Source organism: Strongylocentrotus purpuratus, unplaced genomic scaffold (assembly GCF_000002235.5).
Source record: "Strongylocentrotus purpuratus isolate Spur 01 unplaced genomic scaffold, Spur_5.0 spur5_contig_838, whole genome shotgun sequence".
NCBI lineage: Eukaryota > Metazoa > Echinodermata > Echinoidea > Camarodonta > Strongylocentrotidae > Strongylocentrotus > Strongylocentrotus purpuratus.
The window spans coordinates 918002-938566 of NW_022145544.1; the positions used below are offsets into that span (position 1 = coordinate 918002).

At 35.8% G+C, this 20565-nt stretch overlaps 1 protein-coding gene and 1 non-coding gene across 2 annotated transcripts in view; one reads left to right on the plus strand and one right to left on the minus strand.

The window, feature by feature from the left end:
* Window positions 1-19187, plus strand: part of LOC105445241 — a 45792-nt gene extending 26605 nt beyond the window's left edge. The window contains exon 4 of the mRNA XM_011680527.2: window positions 16261-19187. Within this exon, the coding sequence (XP_011678829.2) occupies window positions 16261-16290 (30 nt within the window). The 3' untranslated portion in view covers window positions 16291-19187. The remainder of the gene's footprint in view (window positions 1-16260) is intronic.
* Window positions 19188-19918: 731 nt separating this feature from the next.
* On the minus strand, window positions 19919-20028 carry TRNAI-UAU. The gene is made up of 2 exons: window positions 19991-20028; window positions 19919-19954 (listed from the first exon to the last, which is right to left on the minus strand). It is a non-coding gene; the product is annotated as a tRNA-Ile (tRNA).
* Between the last annotated feature and the right edge of the window lie 537 nt (window positions 20029-20565).

The following is a 20565-nucleotide window of genomic DNA, read 5'->3' on the forward strand; positions in this document are numbered from 1 at the left end:
GTTTTAATGTGCTTTTGATATATAGAAGCACTTAATAAATGCAAAAATAATTACAATATATTGACAAAATTGATACTATCCCCGGCAAATGGATACGTCAAGCATTCTGAACCCAGGTGAGAACTAGGTTAATATGGTCAAAACAAAAACATGGATATTGTGCTTTCATTAACATAGCATTTCATAAAACCGTGACAACTTCGGCTTAGGTTGAGTAATGAAATGTTGAATTGAACCGTGAATGCAAACTACGCCTGTTCCACAAGTAAAAGACAAAGCAACATATGCTGTGACGTATTACACGTGATTATTGACCTTTTCACGAGATTTCGACGCTTCCAGCGTTATACAATAATGTGCTCTTCTTAGAACAGGAAATCGAACTGATAAGAAACGTGACACACTTAGTATCCCGATTTATAGGAATAAACTCACTAAACATTGGATTTTCGAATTCGGGAAACTCAATTTCTATTTATGCTTCTCGTCCGTATTATGAGCATGCATCATTACAAATTCAATGGTCATCTTTTTTCCTTCTATCGTTCTAAAGAAAGTGAATCCACGCGCATGATCAGGATATGATTATAATTATTATAGTTTTGTTGACCGGTTTTCTTTATTTTGCTCCAGTCTTCTCCGGAATACAAAATAGCTATATATCACAAAAATCTGTCCTTATAAATTTTGATTCTACCCATCATCCGACGGAACCCAATACCTCCTTTACTTTTCGGATATTTATTTTGTATTTATTTATTCGTACGGGGTAGCCCATTCAACATCAGTTGGTCTCCCATGGGGCCCCTAAAAACAAACATACATGAATGCAACACAATATGTTCAAATAAAATCATTCAAAGTACATACACAATAATGCCAAGTAAATAGTTTAAAAAGAGAATGTAAAAACATTGAAATATATCAAGGTGAATGTTTGCAATATAGAATAATCAAATATTTAAAGTACAATACCGAGTAACAGAAAATAAAGATATTTAAACAAATATGAAATAGACTATTGGTGAGTAACTAGGTGCCATAGAATCCCTTATACGTCCAATGACTTGAGATATTGTTTAAGATTAAATTTGAAAGGTACCAAAGAGGGCAACTCCCGTATAATAACCGGCAAATTATTCCACAAATTTGGACATAGATAATATAAAGAGTGTTTGCAGTACTCAGTGCGGCATTTGGGAACGACAAGATCGTGTCTGGCGGCTTGCCTCGTATTTATATCATGTTTTCTACTTAACTCTTGGAAATAATTTGAGTAGTAATCAGGAGAAAGGCCTTGACAGCATTTATAAACAAATATATAACGGAAATAAGTTATTCGATATCTGAAAGGTATCCAGTTCAGACTTGAGAACATTTCCTTAGTTGGGCTATAAATATTACACCTAAGGATCAGACGGGCTGCCCTCTTTTGTAGTTTAGTAATTCGATCTACATGTATATTAAAACGATCTCCCCATACCCCACAGCAGTAATCCATCTGTGATTGAATGAGGCATGTATATAATAATTTTAGAGTATCATTTTCTACAAAAGGTCGAATTCTTTTTAACATCGCAAGAGCGGCAAATATTTTTTTACTTACAGAATCAACTTGTTCATGCCATAATAAATGTTTATCTATTAATATCCCGAGACATTTAAAACTTGCACATATTAACGTACTACTACTACAACTACTACTACTACTACTTCTACTATTACTACTACTCCTTCTACTACTACTCCTTCTTCTACTACAACTAATAATAATAACACTACTCATATCATTAATGGTGGCTTCTTAAAGAGCGCACATGTCCGTCACGCACGTTTGGATAATAAATTGTAATTTCTTCTATCAATGACGCCCTTGAAGGGAGCCCTGGAACAATTGGGGGCACCGGTCTTACATGGAAAATGAATGTGGTTACTGATAAGGGGAGATGCAGGAGGTTGTCCAGGCGTCTTTGTTTCTCTTTCTTTTCCCTCTCCCTTCCCTCGCTTTCTCTTTATTTGTATTTTTCCACAAACTGTTCTAGGGGAAGTGCCCCTGCCCCCGTAGCTACGCCACTGTCGTTTATTGCCTACCGGCATAGGAAAATAACCCAATTGGAATGATTTAGAGGGTTTTGCTTGCGGACTCGTGGTCATGCGCGTCTAATGGCTGCCATGTCACATCGCAAATAGAATTGACAGAATCATGACCCGACCAAAAATTGGTCCAATAAATATCGGCAGGTGAATTATGTACGCCAGGGTGGGATCCATTTGTTAGTTATGCCCCTTTGATCGGAGATCCATCTGAAAGAAATTGTGGAAGATTACACGGTTTCCATCAATCAAAAATGAGGGGCTCGATGAGTATGAAAGGTGTTTACGTTTTCAGACATCGCTCTGAAGAGACAATGGTATGGACGCGATGAATGGTAAGAAATGGTCAAGCTAATATTGATGCACAATGCTCGCAATATTGAAGAGAAGAGACAAAAAAGTAACGCCTATTTTGATGAGTCTATGGGAATATCAAACGTTAGATTCAGATGTATTCGATCCTTGATTTAAATGCAATCTTGAGAAGTGTTGAAAAGAATCCCGTCTGAATAGAGTATCATGCTACGGAATTGAGATGTTCTGAATTCCCTTGCCCGTCGTGTTTACTTCGGTTAATTCTTTCAAACATTCTACTACATTAAGCATCGAAGCTCTATGCCATGCACACCCTCGCCCACTCTCTCACACCCACCCCCACATAAAACACATCCGTATACAGAAACACACGTAACAAAGGTCAACTTCAGTCAAGTCTCCATAGGCTTCTAATGATGGCCCTTTTATTCTTCTTATTTTATATGAATTCATTTAATGTACGTTGTATTTTACCTTCAAAAGCTTTGTATATATTTTAATGTTTTGCATGTTTTCAAACTGAAGAACGAATAGAGAATGAGCTTATTGCTAAAAACAAAGAAATATATACGAAAATATAGTAAAGAAGAAGGCTCCAAAGAATCCAAGAGACCGAGGCCTAATGAGACCGAGAAAATAAAGACAATACAAAATAAAAGATACAAAAGTGTTGGTTTTGTGGGCTATCCGTAACGTCGGCCGGAGGTCTAGTAAACCTTCTGAATGAAAACAGAAAATAATGTATTTTTATATTTCATATTTGTTCGTGGGTTTATCAAGGTCTCTTCAAAGTTAAATACATAATTGTTAGTACTGATTAACTGATTAATATCTTAATGAATGGTGTTGAGGGCAAATTATTTTTCTGTTTAAGTATAATGAAATCATATATCAATTTATCATTGATGGAAAACATTATTAATCATCATTGATAGAAAACATTCATTGATTAATCGACGGACATACTAATACATGTGCGTATAGTTAACGAAAGAGAATTGTATCATCTATAATTAACATTATTCGAAATAGTCTTTTCAGAGACGAATTCACAGAACCTTTACTGTACTGGAGCTACTTAACAGGATAAAGAGGCAATATAATTTGCCATGTTTCATTTTGTGAATGATTTATTAGACTCTTTTCTTCTTAAATTGAACATGGCGTCAACGAGATGCGAGGATTGCGATATATATGTAATACATTATCAGATATAAAGAATGTGATGTCTGTGTATTTTTTTTCTTCTAAAAATGAATGATGAATCTTTTATGAGGGAGCATTCTTTTATCCATGGTCAATCAAGTAAATTGATCTTTAACAATGGCAGTAACAGAAAGGTCGAGTAGATGCCTCATTTGCCTTTCACAAAAGCTTTAAACCTTCATGATTTATGTGTGGATCTCGTGAACTCAGAAAGTACGTCATGTTAAATCATGCAACGATAGAAACGGCACCCCCTTAGTTTTCATATTTATTACCAGATTTGCGTAACTCTGTTTCCACATTCCCTTTAATTGTGAGCTGTGAGTACTTTCACATTTCCAAGGCATTATTATTATTCTGTCGGTTACCTAGGAAACGCCCACAAATCGAGAAATGAATAGGTTTTAGATTCAAAGAACCACTATGTGAACTGTAGCGAACGCATTAAAATTATGGTAATTGTGATAATGGTTTGAGATCAGCCATATAACGGGAATATCAAAGTCTCCACACACAGCAGATATTATATATCTTATTTAAAGCATACTAGATTCACTGCTAATTTTCTGCGACGTATTTATAAATAGATGGTATCTCTTTTCAGTCTATTTTCTCATTGGTTATAGACCTCTGATTCAAAGAACTGGGTCACATGTTCAAAGAGATTTCGCAGACTTCTATCCTTTCCTCAACTTGTCAATTTGTTATAAAATAGTAATCCTGATCTTTAGACACATAAGTTTGATTCTGATCGAGATAAAGATATACACTGTATTTATCAAACATTCGTCTGACTATTGTAAATATGGAGATTGAGGATTATATCTATTCGAACCTCCTGGTAAATGTAAGCCATGAAACAGGATTACTTGGTGTTGTTGGCAGCAACAGATACGGGAAATAAGATAGAATAAAATTAATTTACTCGCGGTGTTGACTCTGTAGAAATAAAATTTTGAGCCTACACCGCACACCCTTACAAACCAAACAAACGAACAAACAAATAAACAAATAAACACAAATAAACAAAAACAAAAGAAAAATCACCCCCTTTATTGATTGTAGGATATTTCTAAGTTATACACCCGCTAGGCCACAAATTTATTGCTTAATTCCAAGTCAATCACAACTCAAATAAATGAATAAAAGTCGAGCGCAACCGAGCGCACACGCGCACACACGCACACTTACTCACACAAATTCATCACTCACAATGTTCCACTCTTTCTTATATACATATATATGAGTCGGGTAATCTCTACTTTTTCGCATCAAATGAAGCAGACAGAAAAGACCGTGGTCATGTTTCACTGCCAATTGATAAGTAGTAAATACCGTTTACTGTCAAAATTTCAACGCAAACTCGTTTGCTCGTCAGGGAGGTTATACAACAAAAGGATTTGTTGAATATAATGATTTTTATATACATTTTCGAACTCTTTTCCCCATGAGTAACGATGTCATAACGGTTCAAGACAGACGTCAAAATAATGATCGCACTCAAGTGTACAATATGACCGGAGAAAGAGACTGTTCGCACGAGATGGCGTACCTTACCGTATCTTACCGTATGCTGTATCAGTATTCATACTCCAGTCACATCGACGAGACCGACGCCAGCGCCCCGTTTCATAAAAATTGTTATCAATAACAAGTTACAATAACTGTTTTAAGTTACTGAAATCGTGGCATTTCATTGGTCGGAAGCAACTTGTGCCATAGAATTTTAGAATTTGTTATCGATAACACGTTTTATGAAACAGATGCTTGGCCAAACATAAACTGAAGAGTACATTGCAAATACATGGTGTACATCTAATGGATGAGAATCTGTCAATGAGTGTGACTGAGGTATTAAAGTAACTCGGTAACATTGTTAAAGGTTGATGACAAAATTGCTTAATTTTTGTATAAAATGTTACTTATTATCTTCCTTTTCGTAAATTAACCGTCTGACATGCAAAAAATCCTGATAAAAGTCTCAAACCACGAAGATATCTATGGTTTTCTTAGAAGGCGTCACTGTGAAACACCGTCTAACAGTGATTATCTGTGAATTCTCGCAACCATTTTTGAAAAAAGACATAAAACAGGCTATTAAAAGTCTGTTAACACTTAAACGTCTGGAATGGTATATAGAGCGAATTTTTTGCTTTGTGACGATTTACATTCACCTGAAATGTAATTAAATTTAAATAATATAATTGGGAGATTTAAGGAATCGATCAGATTTGTTTTTCCCAATTTGTATCATTAATAATGGTCTGTTTTCACTCAAATTTTCAGATTATCTTTAATTGTACATCTAGCGTTGAAGTCTTTACCTTAGCACCACTATCTCTCATCTGAACAATGTTACCAAGTCCCTTTAACCATGACAGTTTTATCTCAAGTGGATATGAAACTACATTTATCACACCTCTTTAAACTCAGGGTCGTAGCCCTCGCCACCTTCGTATTTAATTTATAACTTATTTCGCATGGTCAGCAAACAGGAAATGTTAGGGCATTTCCATTCATCCGTCTTTTTGCCAATAAGTAAATCTTTTAAATATAGACCTTGAATAATGCAAAGGAAAACGGCTCTTTTGGAGTGGTAGGATACATCCAAAAGAATTTCTTTATTACAAAATGGAGTGTTTTATGGGAGAATGCCGTTTTAATTTAAATCTTGCGGTCTAACCTTGTGAATTTCATTTCAATTTATAGATGAAAAGTTTACCCCAAGACTTCCAAAAATAAGGCATGTCATATACATTTTTAAGAATGATTGAAGTGAAATTCGAGTTTTCGAAAAATGCAGGCTTTCCATAACGAAATCTAGCATTTACCCAATTGTTATTTTTAACCAGAGTCGGCATGTAACAGTGAAATATCCAAATCCAATGAAGATTGACAATTTTGATACAGTGAGAGCTTAAAGGGATCCGGTAACTTTGTCTCAGATTCTGAAACAAAAAAATCCTGGATTTAGCTCATGCTGCAATGATAATTATAAACCTTTAGGTCAGTCAGGAACCCCATGACTTTTAGAAGCCGATCGCCTGTCTGATTATCAAAATATTATGATCGGAAATCGAAACAAAATTTTGCCTTTTCCTAAAGCTTTTCACAACACTACAGTACAGTCGTTCTACATTGGGGAAAACGAGTATGATAAAAACCGGTCACTCAAAGATTTTCATTTTTTGAGGCACTTCTTGAGCATTTTGAAGCGCAATTTTTTAGGGCTTCAATATTACACGATATCACAGACACTGATTACACGTAGAGCCAAGCATCTCAGATTTAACATTGTTGAATGGTGCCTTTGAGGATATCTTTCGTCGTCATTTCTATATCAGGTTTTGTTTGTCTTTTCTTCAAAAATTGATCCCGGCAATAATGTAAAATGCATGAGCGAGCGTCATACATACATGTACTTCTATCAGACCTTGAATTGAGTTGCATCAGACCTAGAGACCATTCTTTGTTATACACAAGAAATGAATTGGCTTGAATCTAATATATTATTCAATTTAATCAAACATGACAGGATGATAATCGTATACGGACACCTACCCCCTGGACATCCACCCCGGAAAACCACCCCAGTCAACTGCCCCCTAGGACAACTACCCCTTAGGGCGACCACCCTCTAGGCAACTACCCACTGGACATCCACCCCCGGAAAACCACCCCAGTCAACTGCCCCCTCGGACAACTACCCCCCGGGAAACTACCCCAGACAACTACGCCCTAGGACAACTACCACCCCGGAAAACTACCCCCTAGGATAGTTGTCCGGGGGGTAGTTGTCCTAGAGAATCGTTGTCGTAGGGGGTAGTTGTCTGGGAGTAGTTGTCCGGGGGTAATTGTCCGGGGTTAACTGTCCGGGGGTAATTATCCTACGGGTTATTTGTCCGGGGGTAGTTGTCCCAGCGGGGTATCCGTCCTCGAGGGTGGTTGCTCTAGGGGGTAGATGTCCTAGGGGGTATTTGTCCTAGGGTGGTTATCCGGGGTGGATGTCCAGGGGGTAGGTGTCCTAGAACCGATGAAAACATATGACAGTACACGCGAGGCGTTATCTTGCTGGCATATAGGACTGCGTCTGCGACTGACGCGGTCTTTAATTGACGCACCTTGACGCACCATTTTGAGAATATATTCATAATTAATGTGATCGCAAATTAGTAAACGGTTCAAACATGGCGGACCGTCTTCAAAGTCATGTGCGATCAGCGCAGATAATAGAGACTTTTAGATTTGCACGTCGAAATAGTGGACCGCTATTAAGTGTGACGTAATTTTAAGGCTCTGCGCCAGTCTAAAAGTCCCGAATAAGCAATGCAAATTACTTTTTTTTTTTTTATGGTCAGTTTTTATTCTTTTCTCTCTTGAAACAAATTATAATCATAGTACAAATTACAATCATCATATGTAACGCTCACTGCAAATGTGATGACATTATAAATCAGTATAAATTTTTGTCTTACAAACGGCTTCAAAACATGACATGTGTGAGAGCCGAGCATGACATGCTCGGCTCTCACACAGCCACTTCACACAGCCACTTCACATGTCAAAGACCTGAGCCCCTGTTCCCTGGTCGTATAGTGGTGTGCGCTAGGCGTTTGCTAGACGTCGGCCGGCGAACTCACAACGAATACACAGCATGTGCTCCGCGCATGTCTGGCGTTGGTCTAGCGCGCTCTGCGCGTGTTTGGCGTCCTTCTGGCGAGTACATTCATGCGTCGAGCTCCGCGCACATTTTTGAGCAAGCACAAAAAATCCCGACGCACAACAGCGAATGACGGCGAACGCATAGCGTTGGTCCAGCGCGCTCGACGAACGAGTAACGAGTGATGACGCACGCCTAGCGAACGACAACGCACTGGCCAAAATTGCAAATTTTCAATGCGTCGGCCGTGCGTCCCCCATGCGTCGTCTGTGTGTGACCGGGCCTTATAGGTTAACATTACTTTTAAAAAGGCTCGGGCAATGCGGAAATGTGAATGTACAGTGGAAAAACAGCTGTGCATTTCGCAACTTTTTACTTGTGACCTTGCACCTTATTTTGATCCACTGCATATTCCTTGACTTAAAAATTCATAACAAATGGGGGTGCCATGTTAAAGAAAAATGAACATACCTTCTACTGATACTAAACATAGCGATGATTATGCCATGACAAGAGAGATGAAATCTAGCAAATCTAGTTTCCCAAACTTTTTGAGGGATTAATAAAGCGTCCGTTGAGAGCCTGAAAGGCGTTAACTCATAATATTACAAAGAGTTAAAGCGCCAAGAACTTGTCTCCCTCTTTCCTACCATTTGATGATAATAATACATTGTTTTATATTATATCTGCTGCTCCATGTACTTTTTTCATGAGCATAGGAACTTTCATTTTTAAGTAGTTCTGATTACATTAAGTTACCATAGAGCAGTTTGAAAACCATTTGAAGAATTTATCCTGTTTCATTATGATCTATGATGCCATGCTAGTTTAAACGTCGGCATGACTGAGACAAAGTTTGCATGATATATCCAGATTTGTAGAATTCTGATGATATTAAAGGCCGGGTGACATCCAGATATAAGTGGATTCATGTTGATGTGCAGGGCTGCATACAACTCATATTTTGTAATTCAAACATCTAAATATATTTCATAGATTGTTATATATATTTTTAATAGTTTTCTCAGACCTGCTAATTAAGCCCCACCTTAAAAAAAGTTGCAGATCTCATTCATCTTGTGACATCATCTGTCAATCATTAGTGAGCTAACAAGAGACTAACAGTGGTATGTATAATAGACCATACAATACCAACATAGTTGTTATGTCAGACGTGCTGTAGCATCACCAGGAAAAGAAAGGTAATATGGAGGTATTGTATGAAACAATACCATTCTTCTGTTAGCATGTGCTGAGCTGAGGGAAAGTTACATACCACTGTCTCAGTTTATCATGTAAAGAATTTCATATTGGAGTCGTAAAAACCCATGATTAAAGAAATAAAACGTACCTATTTACATTTGATGGATTATTATAAAGTACATGTATATCATTACAGTTCAAATAAAAGTTGAACGAACCAAAATCATGTGTACAAATATTAATTTCATTCTTGAATATACTTTAGGAATAAATCCCCATATGACAATGATGAAATGTATGTCTGTGGCTTAGATGAATGATGAGAACCTGTGTTTGATTTTTTTATTTAGATATGAGTGTACATGTTGTGATTGTTGATAATAACAGAGGCGTAGCTTGGGTCCAGCTTTTGATGGGAAAATCGTCTTTAAATGTAGATAAGCTGTTAGAGAAGAAGGCCAAGAAGTGAGGGGAGGGTGTCATCTTATCATTCTTTCACTCTTAATTTGTTCTCACTTTTTGCTTTTCAATATGCATGGATAAGCCGGAAAAGGAAGGGTATTTGCATGAGCCCTTTCATTTTTGCTGGTATAGCAACGCCATTGTTGATTGATTTCTTAATAGTAAATGCATATGTATTGAAATGTATGTATTTTGTATTTCTAGTTAATGGGTTTTGCGGTTTCTGCGAATTCATTCATTCATTCATTCATTTATTTATTTAAGCACGAAGGCCTACCTCAGCCCGCGGACTGTTCTTCCGTATTAGGGCCGTGCATATACATACAAACATACAAACATACAAAATAACATATACACAAAATAATTCAAAATAATAATTATAACATAAATATATACAAAACAAATATAACATACACTTAAAATACATTTGAAATATTTAAAGGGGACGGGCATTACTCATTAATGGCTCTTGATTCTATATGCTTATTTAGATTACGTTTGAAATTTTATAGATAACTCACGTAAAAGTTCTGGTGAGATTGAGATCCAGCACTTCGCATCGAAATAGCTGAAACTCTTTTTCTTAAAACATGTTTTTAATTTAGGCAGTGAGAAATTATTAATTGAATTTTCTCATGTTATAATTACATTTTTTTAGTTCGAATAAATTTAACAAGTAATTAGGACATTTATGATTAGCATAAATTAGAATAAATTAAATGTGCTAAGTGTGTATGTTGCAGGAAGATTTTGAAAATGAAGTTTTTATCGTTGTAACCAGAGGCATAGATGCAAGGGAATGGGTCATATTCCTCCTCCCTCCTGATAAGCAAAAAATTAAAAAAGATCAGAGGGACACAAAACAAAACTTAATGAAAGGAAAGAAGATAATAGGACGACCTCTCACACTGAACATTATTTGGCCTTGTTAATTCGATTTCATTCCCCAGTAGGATCGATGCCCCTGCCTTACATGAGTGCCAGTGCCCCCTTGATCGCAGGAAATATGCAATGCATCTGGTTGCGATGTACATATTGAATAGGATTGGATTGCTGAGGGAAGTAATGCAAAAAGATACTGCTGATTGACAATTTTCTATTTTATTGTTATTCAAATACCCGGAACATTGAATAGGATTGGATTGCTGAGGGAAGTAATGCAAAAAGATTGAATAGGATTGGATTGCTGAGGGAAGTAATAGATACTGCTGATTGACAATTATCTATTTTATTTTTATTCCAATACCCGGAACACACACCCACACCCACACAAACACACATACATCTTTCCTCAGAAACACATAACTTGACACCATCCCACACAATCTTGAACTACTCTTCTCCCCCTCTCTGTCTCTCACTCTCTCACGAACGCCAAGCTCCTATATCCATACAATTATATCAAATATCCACACATATTTCACGTGTTTTTTTTCATCGATCGTAATCATAGTTTAATGTGAATGTGGGACAAATTAAAGTTCAAACTTCAACTCCATGTTCGAAGAAAAAGAGTTTTGGGCTGTGAGTGGCTGGAGAAAGGTACATAATAATTATCATAATGTAGTGAACTTCTGTATTGTAATTCCGCATCAAAACTGAGTCAATCATAATCATAATTATAAAACTGCGTGTTTTATCATGAACCATTCGCATTCGTATATATTGTGTGGATTATCTTATGCAGTACGGTTATTGGTGGGATTAATTATGAACCCCTTAGACCCCTCTTGATTGCTTTCCTCCTACTTCCATCAATTGCTTTTAAATACACCTCTCATGTTCCCTAGCATTGACAACACTGTAAAATGACGAAGAGACGATTACATACTCGTTCCCAATCGTCACTTGAGAAAAGAATCTTCTTGGGGCATTTGTAGATCGGCTTAAACAAAGCTCATCCTTTGAGAATGCGTTAAGAAAAAAACACGCTGTTTTGAGGCGTTACATGACGAAGTAGGATCATAATCAACAAATTTATGATTAGGATTAATCTTTTCCTACTGAATGCCCTTTTAAAGTTTACATTTTTGTTAATGATTCCTTTCATGGATTTGTAATGGTATGAGCTCTTTTTTAAAGGATATACAAGAAAGACATGTTGTTTACAGATGTTATAGAAATGGTATAGGCACGATTAGAAATACCTTACTAAAGATTATGATTAGTCATACCTCTTTTTAAAAATACCTTTTATTCGTTTCTTTTCTTTTCAGCCAACATTAGTTTCACTTTTCTTTTCTCCCCATGATTGATTATATTTATTCATTTATAATATAATAACAGATGGCATGATAACTTTCTTTGAGAATACATCAGGGGAAAACAATTGTTGAGGGGCGTTGTAAATAATGACTTTGCGCGATCGCTGCTAAATAAAATATTTAAGATTGCGATTTTTGTTACTACAAGCTTTTTTTTCTTCTTCACTATAAAGTTTCCTTTCGTCTTTTTCTTTTCGGTGAATGCTTAACCTTTTAATGAACTTCTAAATAATGGTACACTTATTTATCCAATATCCGAGTCACGTTGACCATTCCCAATAATAAAAGACTTACAGATGATTGGCTATCTTTTGGGAATTGGAAACGTGCCCTTGGCCTTTTTTAACAGCGGGAATAGAAAAGTGAAAAGAGGGGAAAAGGAGGATATAATACAAGTTAACTCTCCATAAATCGAAGTCACATAAGTCGAATTTTCCCTAAGTCGAAATGTCGAATAGGAACAAGCTTTGCAACACAATATTTACACTTCCTTAGTCGAATTTTGCATAAGTCGAACTATTTTTTGCGGTCCCGAAAAATTCGACTTATGCAAAGCTAACTGTATTATAGGGGACAATACATTTGAGGATGACACAAAACACTTACGCGTCTTCAGTTCTTGGAAAGTAATTTTTTATTATGAACTTTGTGCCTCAACAAATCAATATTCAATGAATTCATTCATTTCAGAAATAAAACAGACATTAGATCGAGTGTTAGGTGAATTAAACATGGGAAAATCAAGAAATTATATTTATACTGTATGGAACAATATAAACCTTTTGTTAAATCGAATTAAATCGACGCCCCTGATAGTGACGTTTGACAACCTGAGTTCCTCATTAATAGTAGAAAAGAACTGGAAAAATCCAAGCACACCCACTCAAACATGTCTTTCAAACAAAATAATGGTTCTATTTATATGAATATACGAAAATATGAATACAAAACCTTTATTTGGACACGTTTACAACTGGGAAAGAAGGATAAAGCGACTTTTCTTAATGACGAGATGTGCAATATCTGGTTTTAGCCGAGCTGCCGTAATTAGACCTTATGGAATTACTTCTTACAACTCTTCCACCATCTCCTATTTAAGGGTATCAAATGTAGATCAATGGTTGGTCAAAGGCTGTTAGTGTTTATCACGGGGATTTAAACTCGGTCACACTCATTCACAGGCCGGTAAAATATCTAGACCATGGCATTTTGATAATGTTGTGTATTATATCACGGGAATACTTGTCACTCTAATGATAGAGAGTGTGTCAATATGAGTTTAGGTGAAGCTTCCATTCATAGGCGTATAATGAGGCAGGGGGCTGGATGCACCCCCTACCTCAAAGATGTTGACAGTGTCAGCATTCAGGCACCCGCCACCTCAGAACTTTCGAGCAGTGACTTTATATTTGATATGGTTCTTTGCGTATTTTGATGATGGAATTGCACTTTCCCCAAAATAAAGTGTCATAAATTGTAAAGTCGATATTTGGACAAGGGACGTCTCAGCCCCTAGCGAGACGGTTTAACTTAGATTCCACATCGTTGAGCCTTACCCTACCCTCCTGGGAATTGAGTATGATTATAGATCCAAATGCAAGGCGCGCGGCTGAATTTCGTCAGTCTTTGTAGACATAGGTGTGAGACTTCTAATGTTGGAATAATAAGAGTGATTAGTATGCATTAGATTAGTCATAGAGGGCTTGATAGATGTGTGGAAAGGGAGAGATGGGCCAATGTTCCAGCCTGAATTAGGCGATGGATATGCGATCCTTTAAAGAATAAAACTACTTGTTTGTTATTATTCAGAGGTGGTGGCAAAGGTGTTTTCAAAATACATTCATACCTAATCCACCACCTAGGACCCAACACTATCCACTCTCTGCCGTCCCTCAGACTCCACTAGAATTTCAAACATTTTGGTCTAAAGATTAGGTACCGATCGAGCACCTTTTTAAAGCCCCACTGTACTACTTATAGCTACCTGCGCCCTCTATATAGCAAACAATGCCTAATTTGTGACCGTTGGTCCCCCATGGTCCCCTTTTTCTTATGTTAATTGACAGCTGATTTGATGAGATAACCACCTGTCAGTGACCATGCAGGGAGGTCTAATCCCTCCTGGCCAAACTGGTTCAGGTAGGTTTTAAGCGATAGATTCACCCGAGATGTAACACATTTTTTTCCGAGATAATACCAAAGTGGCGCAGTACGTTAAACAAAATAAAAAAATTATTTTTCAAAAGGCAGAATAATATTCGTATTGATAAATGAATAATCAAATGACATGTGTTTAGGTTAAGATTGATTTGTTTCCTTTTTGGTCAGAGACAAAATTATTAGTATAGTGTAGTAAAGTAGGAGATAAAAGAAAGACTGGTGACCTTTATTGAAGTTATTCCTAACTCCAAAATTTACATTGCGATCATTCACGCTGTTCCCCCCCCCCCCCCAATAATAATCATCATGTCACTTTTATCGAGTTGTGATGCCTCTCTGAAATTCTCTTTTAAACCTGTCGAGGAAAAAAATCTCACATGATAACATCATTCAGCCACAATATGTCAAATCAGCAATGCATCATTTGCCATTGTCCAGGTAAATCTAAGAGCGAGAGGTAGTAATGCGGATAAAGTTCTATTTTCCATCGGAATTCATTCCATCTCACGCAGCCGGGCAGGCCCATATCATTATCAGTTATATGAGATGGCCCGCATATGTCGTGCTAATTTGTCCATGTTGCATGCCCACGGGTGGTTGTACTTTTCAACGGAAATTAATGCTATCAATTCATATATTTGCCAACTTCTATTATTAACTTTGACCAGTCTAGTAATATAGATTGAACACAATCATAGCAACAACAAAAACAGCAGCAGCAGGATTAATGTGTGATCTCGATCGATAGGAACCAAAATCATTTGTGAATAGAATTTCAATTAATATTTGTGTACAAAAATGTATCATTCCTCGGGGAAATTACAAATATACAATGGCAAATTTAATGTATACCATAAAGAAGAAGAGAAAAAAAATACCATTGGAAGACGCAACCCCCATGGCGGAATTGCTATTTTTTCTTTTGTTTAGGGGGGATGGAATCGGCTGTTTTACGCTGTTTTCATTTTCTTTCTTCTTCTTTTTTTCTCGTTCACTCAATTCAATGGACCTGGTAAAACCATTAATAAAATGGAGGGGACTTCAGATCAAATGCTCAATATCTCAACAGATAGATAGATATAATCTCGGAACGCGTCATACTGATCTTTTCTTAAAACTACATTATACAATTTGAGGTAAACTTATGCTAAATCCTACTAGAAAAAAAGCTTCACTGCATATTTTATATTCGGTTTTCAACATGTTCGGATTTACTTATGGGCAATTAATATAAGAAAAAGGCCTCAAAAATTTGTGAATCTGTTCAAGATACTTTGCAATTTTCTGAATTAAAACAAATCTCACCCAATCCCTAATCATATACAAGATCATCATAATAGGTAAAGACAAAAGTATCGAATTCCTTTGAAATACTGTCCTCAATAGTTAAGTTGTTACTTAATTTAAGAGTAACTGTACGCGGTACGAATAGATTCTAATTATTCTAGTTGGAAAATGAATTTCAATTTTGCAAAAGTAAAAGTTGATTACAATTTCAAGGAATTAAAAAAAAATAGTTTATAAGTCATGTCAAAATATTAAAAATTAAGATTTAATTTTTAATATTTTGACATGACTTATAAACTATTTTATAAATTCCTTGAAATTGTGATCAACTTAAAGCACGCATTGTTGGGGAATTATGTCATGTAATGAGCTGACAATTGATGATGTAATCATGTTAATAATCTGTTCATTTTTTTCCACTTCTCCTTCTCTTATGCAGATGATGCATGGAAGGAATTTTAAATAGTTTAACAGTCATGTCAAAATATTAAAGAGTATACCCAAAACACGCACTGTTTGGGAATTATGGCACGTAATGGGCTGACAATTGATGATGTAATCATGTTAATAATCTGTTCATTTTTCCACTTCTCCTTCTCTTATATGCAGATGATGCGACAAGCACGCTACAAGAGCTAAGGAACAGTCGTCAATGTTTAAACAAAAACTCGAAAAAGGGACACAGGGGAAATCATCAACAACTCACGGGAGAAATCAAAATGGCGCACACGAGCTACTTCAAACTGCCTCCGTATCCCTCTCAGATCATCCAATGTTAACCCCGCTATTCAAAACGTGTAGATAGAGGGCAAGAACTGTCGTCTGGTGACCTTTTTATGAATGTAAACTAGTTTTAATTCGGTTGTTTGAACGACAGTTGTGATGATGCTAGAATAGATGACGTCATCACAGAGCCCTTTCATAAAGCTTTCAAAAGGTTAAAAAGTCTATTAACTTTTGTTGTTGTTGTTAGTGCTTGATTCTCATTCTTGTTAGCCTTATGCTAAGGAGTTAGAAATGGTTGGTATAATTGGTTTCAAGTTTAACACTGCAGTACTATAAGTGTATGAATATATAAATAGATTTTAGGCCTAACGGAAGTCTTGTAATTTGAGTTTTATAATTACATTTATTCGCTTTGAGATTTACCAATGATGTATATAGGCCTGCTCTTTCCAACCCCTCTCCATGCAAGCCCTCTCCCATCGAGAGAAAAGGTGATAAGAAATTGATAGATGTGAAAAGCATTGAATCTTCACTTGTGAATAAGAATTATTTATTGTCGGTCTGTCTCATTTCTTGGTTGAACACTTCGTAAAGTTCGTTGATATTAAACACTTCTGAGTGTGCGACTCTGGTATCATAACCACCCTAATATACCCGTATATACACCCTAATTGGACAAAGCAAAAAACGTACAATTTTCTGTTAATAGTGTGTTCTCTTTAGAAAACTAATACCGAGATACTTCAGATTCTGCTGGGAGTCTTTAACGTCGGCATCGTAGAGAGTGTGATGTCGTATAGCTGTGGAAGAAATGTGATCACATGATAGTGTCCAATTTGCAATTCATGAACCCCTGAGAAAAGAAGGCAAACATAGGATGAGTGGTTAACCCCTCCCGAACTCTGTCCAGTTTTGGAGTGATGTGAAGTGTAACCCTATCCCAGATTTCCCTATAAATCGATGGCATAAGTATCCAATGTGGAGTTGGACTAAGTAGTAACAATCAAGCCTTCTTTCCCTCCCATTTTAATCCAGTGAATGTCTACGTTTTCTTCTTTTCTTTGTTCATAATAATCCATTTACTGTCCCAGACGATACAAAAGTAAAACATGTATACATTTTGAAAGGAAATGAGATTTGGCAAACATTCAGTTTCTTCCATTTTCAGACAAAATAAGGAAAGCTCCTAGTCTCCTTAACTATGAATATTCGGTTTAAGCTCTCTTATTTTCCAGCTTGATGTACATTCCCTTTTTTTGGCATTACAAATACCTGAAATAGCTCGTGTGACAAGTTGCTGTATTGTATTTCATTATAAAATGAAAAAAAAAGACTTATTAAGAACGATATATAATATGTTCAGAAAGAAAAAAAGGCAAGACTAGAAAAAGTAAGTTGTTAAGTTTGTTTCATAATGTCGTGATTTCGCTTATAACTTTTGGCTTGAAGAAGAATTATAAGTGTCAATTAATACTGGATGTGTAAACTGCTTCTTTCATGGATACAAAGATATCAATATCTGAGATGATTAACCGCTTCTAAGTCTGTATATTAGAGACTCGTAACGAATGCAAATTATATAAGAATACGATATTATTTGAGTGAACTTAAATTTGAAACATTTCGTGTATTCGTTCTAACAAGATTGAGGAAATTGTAATTCCATTAATTAAACCGGTTAATGACTTGAATTGGTATTCGTTTCGCGTGTAATTTTATTCTTGAATGTATAGTATTTTTATGTGGAGAAAAATATTAATGTATTACATTGTGGATAAACGCTCAATGCCATACATTATTTTCGAGGTTCAATGTAATATTTTTCAGCCTCGATCTCACCTTGATATTAAAAGAGAACAATAAATTTATCTGAAAACTTAGAGAATTTAATGAATCCATGACTTCATCATGAATGTACAGAATAGGAGGGTCGAACATTATTTGTCCATAAAGTTGTTTCCAATAAGTACAGACTTCTTTCGTTTGTCAAATAATTTTGTTTTAAAGAATTATAGGAACCACATGATGTTTATAATTATAGATTGGTGCTAGAATGTGCTAACCTACTCTGTTGTATAATTGTATTTCGTTTTTAGTTTTGATCTACAAGATAAAAACTATAATCAAGATAATGTTGTTTTATTCGTGAAACAAAGAGAAGATTGAGACTTAAATTCCTCCTAATTTAGATTTGTGTCATTCTAAATATTAATATTCGATAAAAACATTTGCTCGTGTAATGGACAATTGGAAATATTTCAAGGTGAATTAATTAACAATATTAGTAAATTATTTAATTCTATACCATTAATATTCTTTTGATGTAGTAACATTGTTAAAATACATTTATAGTTAGATGCTACCATTGGAGCTCGTCGATGTAAGCCTAAAGAGTACCAATAGGCTTAAATTAGAAAGTTCGATTGATATTTTTCTCTCTAAAATCAGTTATTGCAAAGCTTGTCGTTACTCCCGTCCTGAAAATATGAAAAAGTTGGACAATTGAAATAAAATTTAAAAAACTATCACAACTTGAAGAGTGTATGTCTTTCTCATAATAATTATTTGTATATTGTGCATTTCCAAATGAAGAACTAGGTGTTGAAATCATCCTAGTCTATAATATATTCACTTTGTTTACAATTAAGATCAAGTAGTCTCATAAACAAGGCTCATTCAGTTTAAAGAATATTTGACTGCTTTACACAAAACGACAGTTTATCGCTAAAGCGCTTATTTCGCTGAAAGTTATGTACTACAAATAATACTGTAATACGATGAATTCAGATAAATAAAATTAATTTCATGGGTAAGCGATGGCATTTTATTCGATATTGATGGGGTAGAGTAAATCAAGAGCATTGTGAAATAAACTTTGACTATTGTATATCGAAAAGAATGAATTTTGGATATACAAGTAGAGGATGGTGTGAGGCATGAACGAATAATTTGAACAAAATGTATGCGGACAGAGAGGAGAACAACTGATAGAAAGGAGGATACGAAGAGAATAAAGCGTTGAGAGATGGAAGAATCTAGAGAGAATAACACTGTGAACATGACGGACAAAGAAGAAAGAGGACAAAATATACAGTTCCTCATTCTACCCTCGACAATTGCTGTGGTACACTAAGGAACATCTCTTCACTGCTATTATGTAAAAATGTGTAGAACAGGTGTCACATGCATATTCACCTCTTCTACACATTTTGTACATAATAGCAGTGAAGGGATGTTCCTTTGTCTACCACAGCAATTGTTGAGGATAGAAAGAGGAACTGTATATTTTGTCCTCTTTCTTTGTCCGTCATATTCATATTCTAATAAAGTGAGCATGTGGAGACATACGAAGGTTAGAGATAAAACGAAGGTCCGAAGACAGTGTTTTTTTGTTTTAGAAATTAAAAAGGTTGCTTTTTCTAAGTGAAGCTCGAAACCACAACCTCATATACACTGTCTACAATCCAAAGCAAAGACAAGCGCCTTTATCGCATATAAATCGGAGTCCTATATGTACCCTGAAACTAAAAAGAAAACCGTTTTCCCCAGGTGAGGCTCGAACTCACAACCTCCGCATGTCTACAGAGTAGCCAGACGGTCGCTGGGTACTGTCTATAAGTACAGCGCGCTAACCAATTGCGCCACTGGGGATGTTGAACTCATTATTCGATATGGATAAATTGAGATGTAGAAAGTAGAAGTGGAGTGAAATCGAGACAAACAAATATGGGGCCTGTCACCACGAAATGAGTCCAGTTGGTCAAATTTTTTATTCCTGTTTTTAAGTATTATATGAATCTACATTAAGTAAGCTTTAAATTAAGGGGTCACACATTAAAATTGATAAATTATATCCAGAAATATGAACAAAAACCTAATTGGACCTTATAAACAATGGGATTACCCAGTTTTGAGATAATTAGGTGTAAAGTTAATGATGCGTAACATAGCCTATATTATTTGCCAAAAATGTTAGAAGGAGATATTTTCGTGACCTAAGCTCTGGGGACATAAACTACAAGACATTAATAAATCGATTTTTGGAAAAATCTTAAATGTGGTAGGTGGGTCAATTTTCAGTACATACACACTATACATCGCTATTACTACGATTGAGCCTAATGCGACACTGGACTCATTTCGTGGTGACTGGCCCCCATATTTATTACGCTAATATAGATTAAAGAG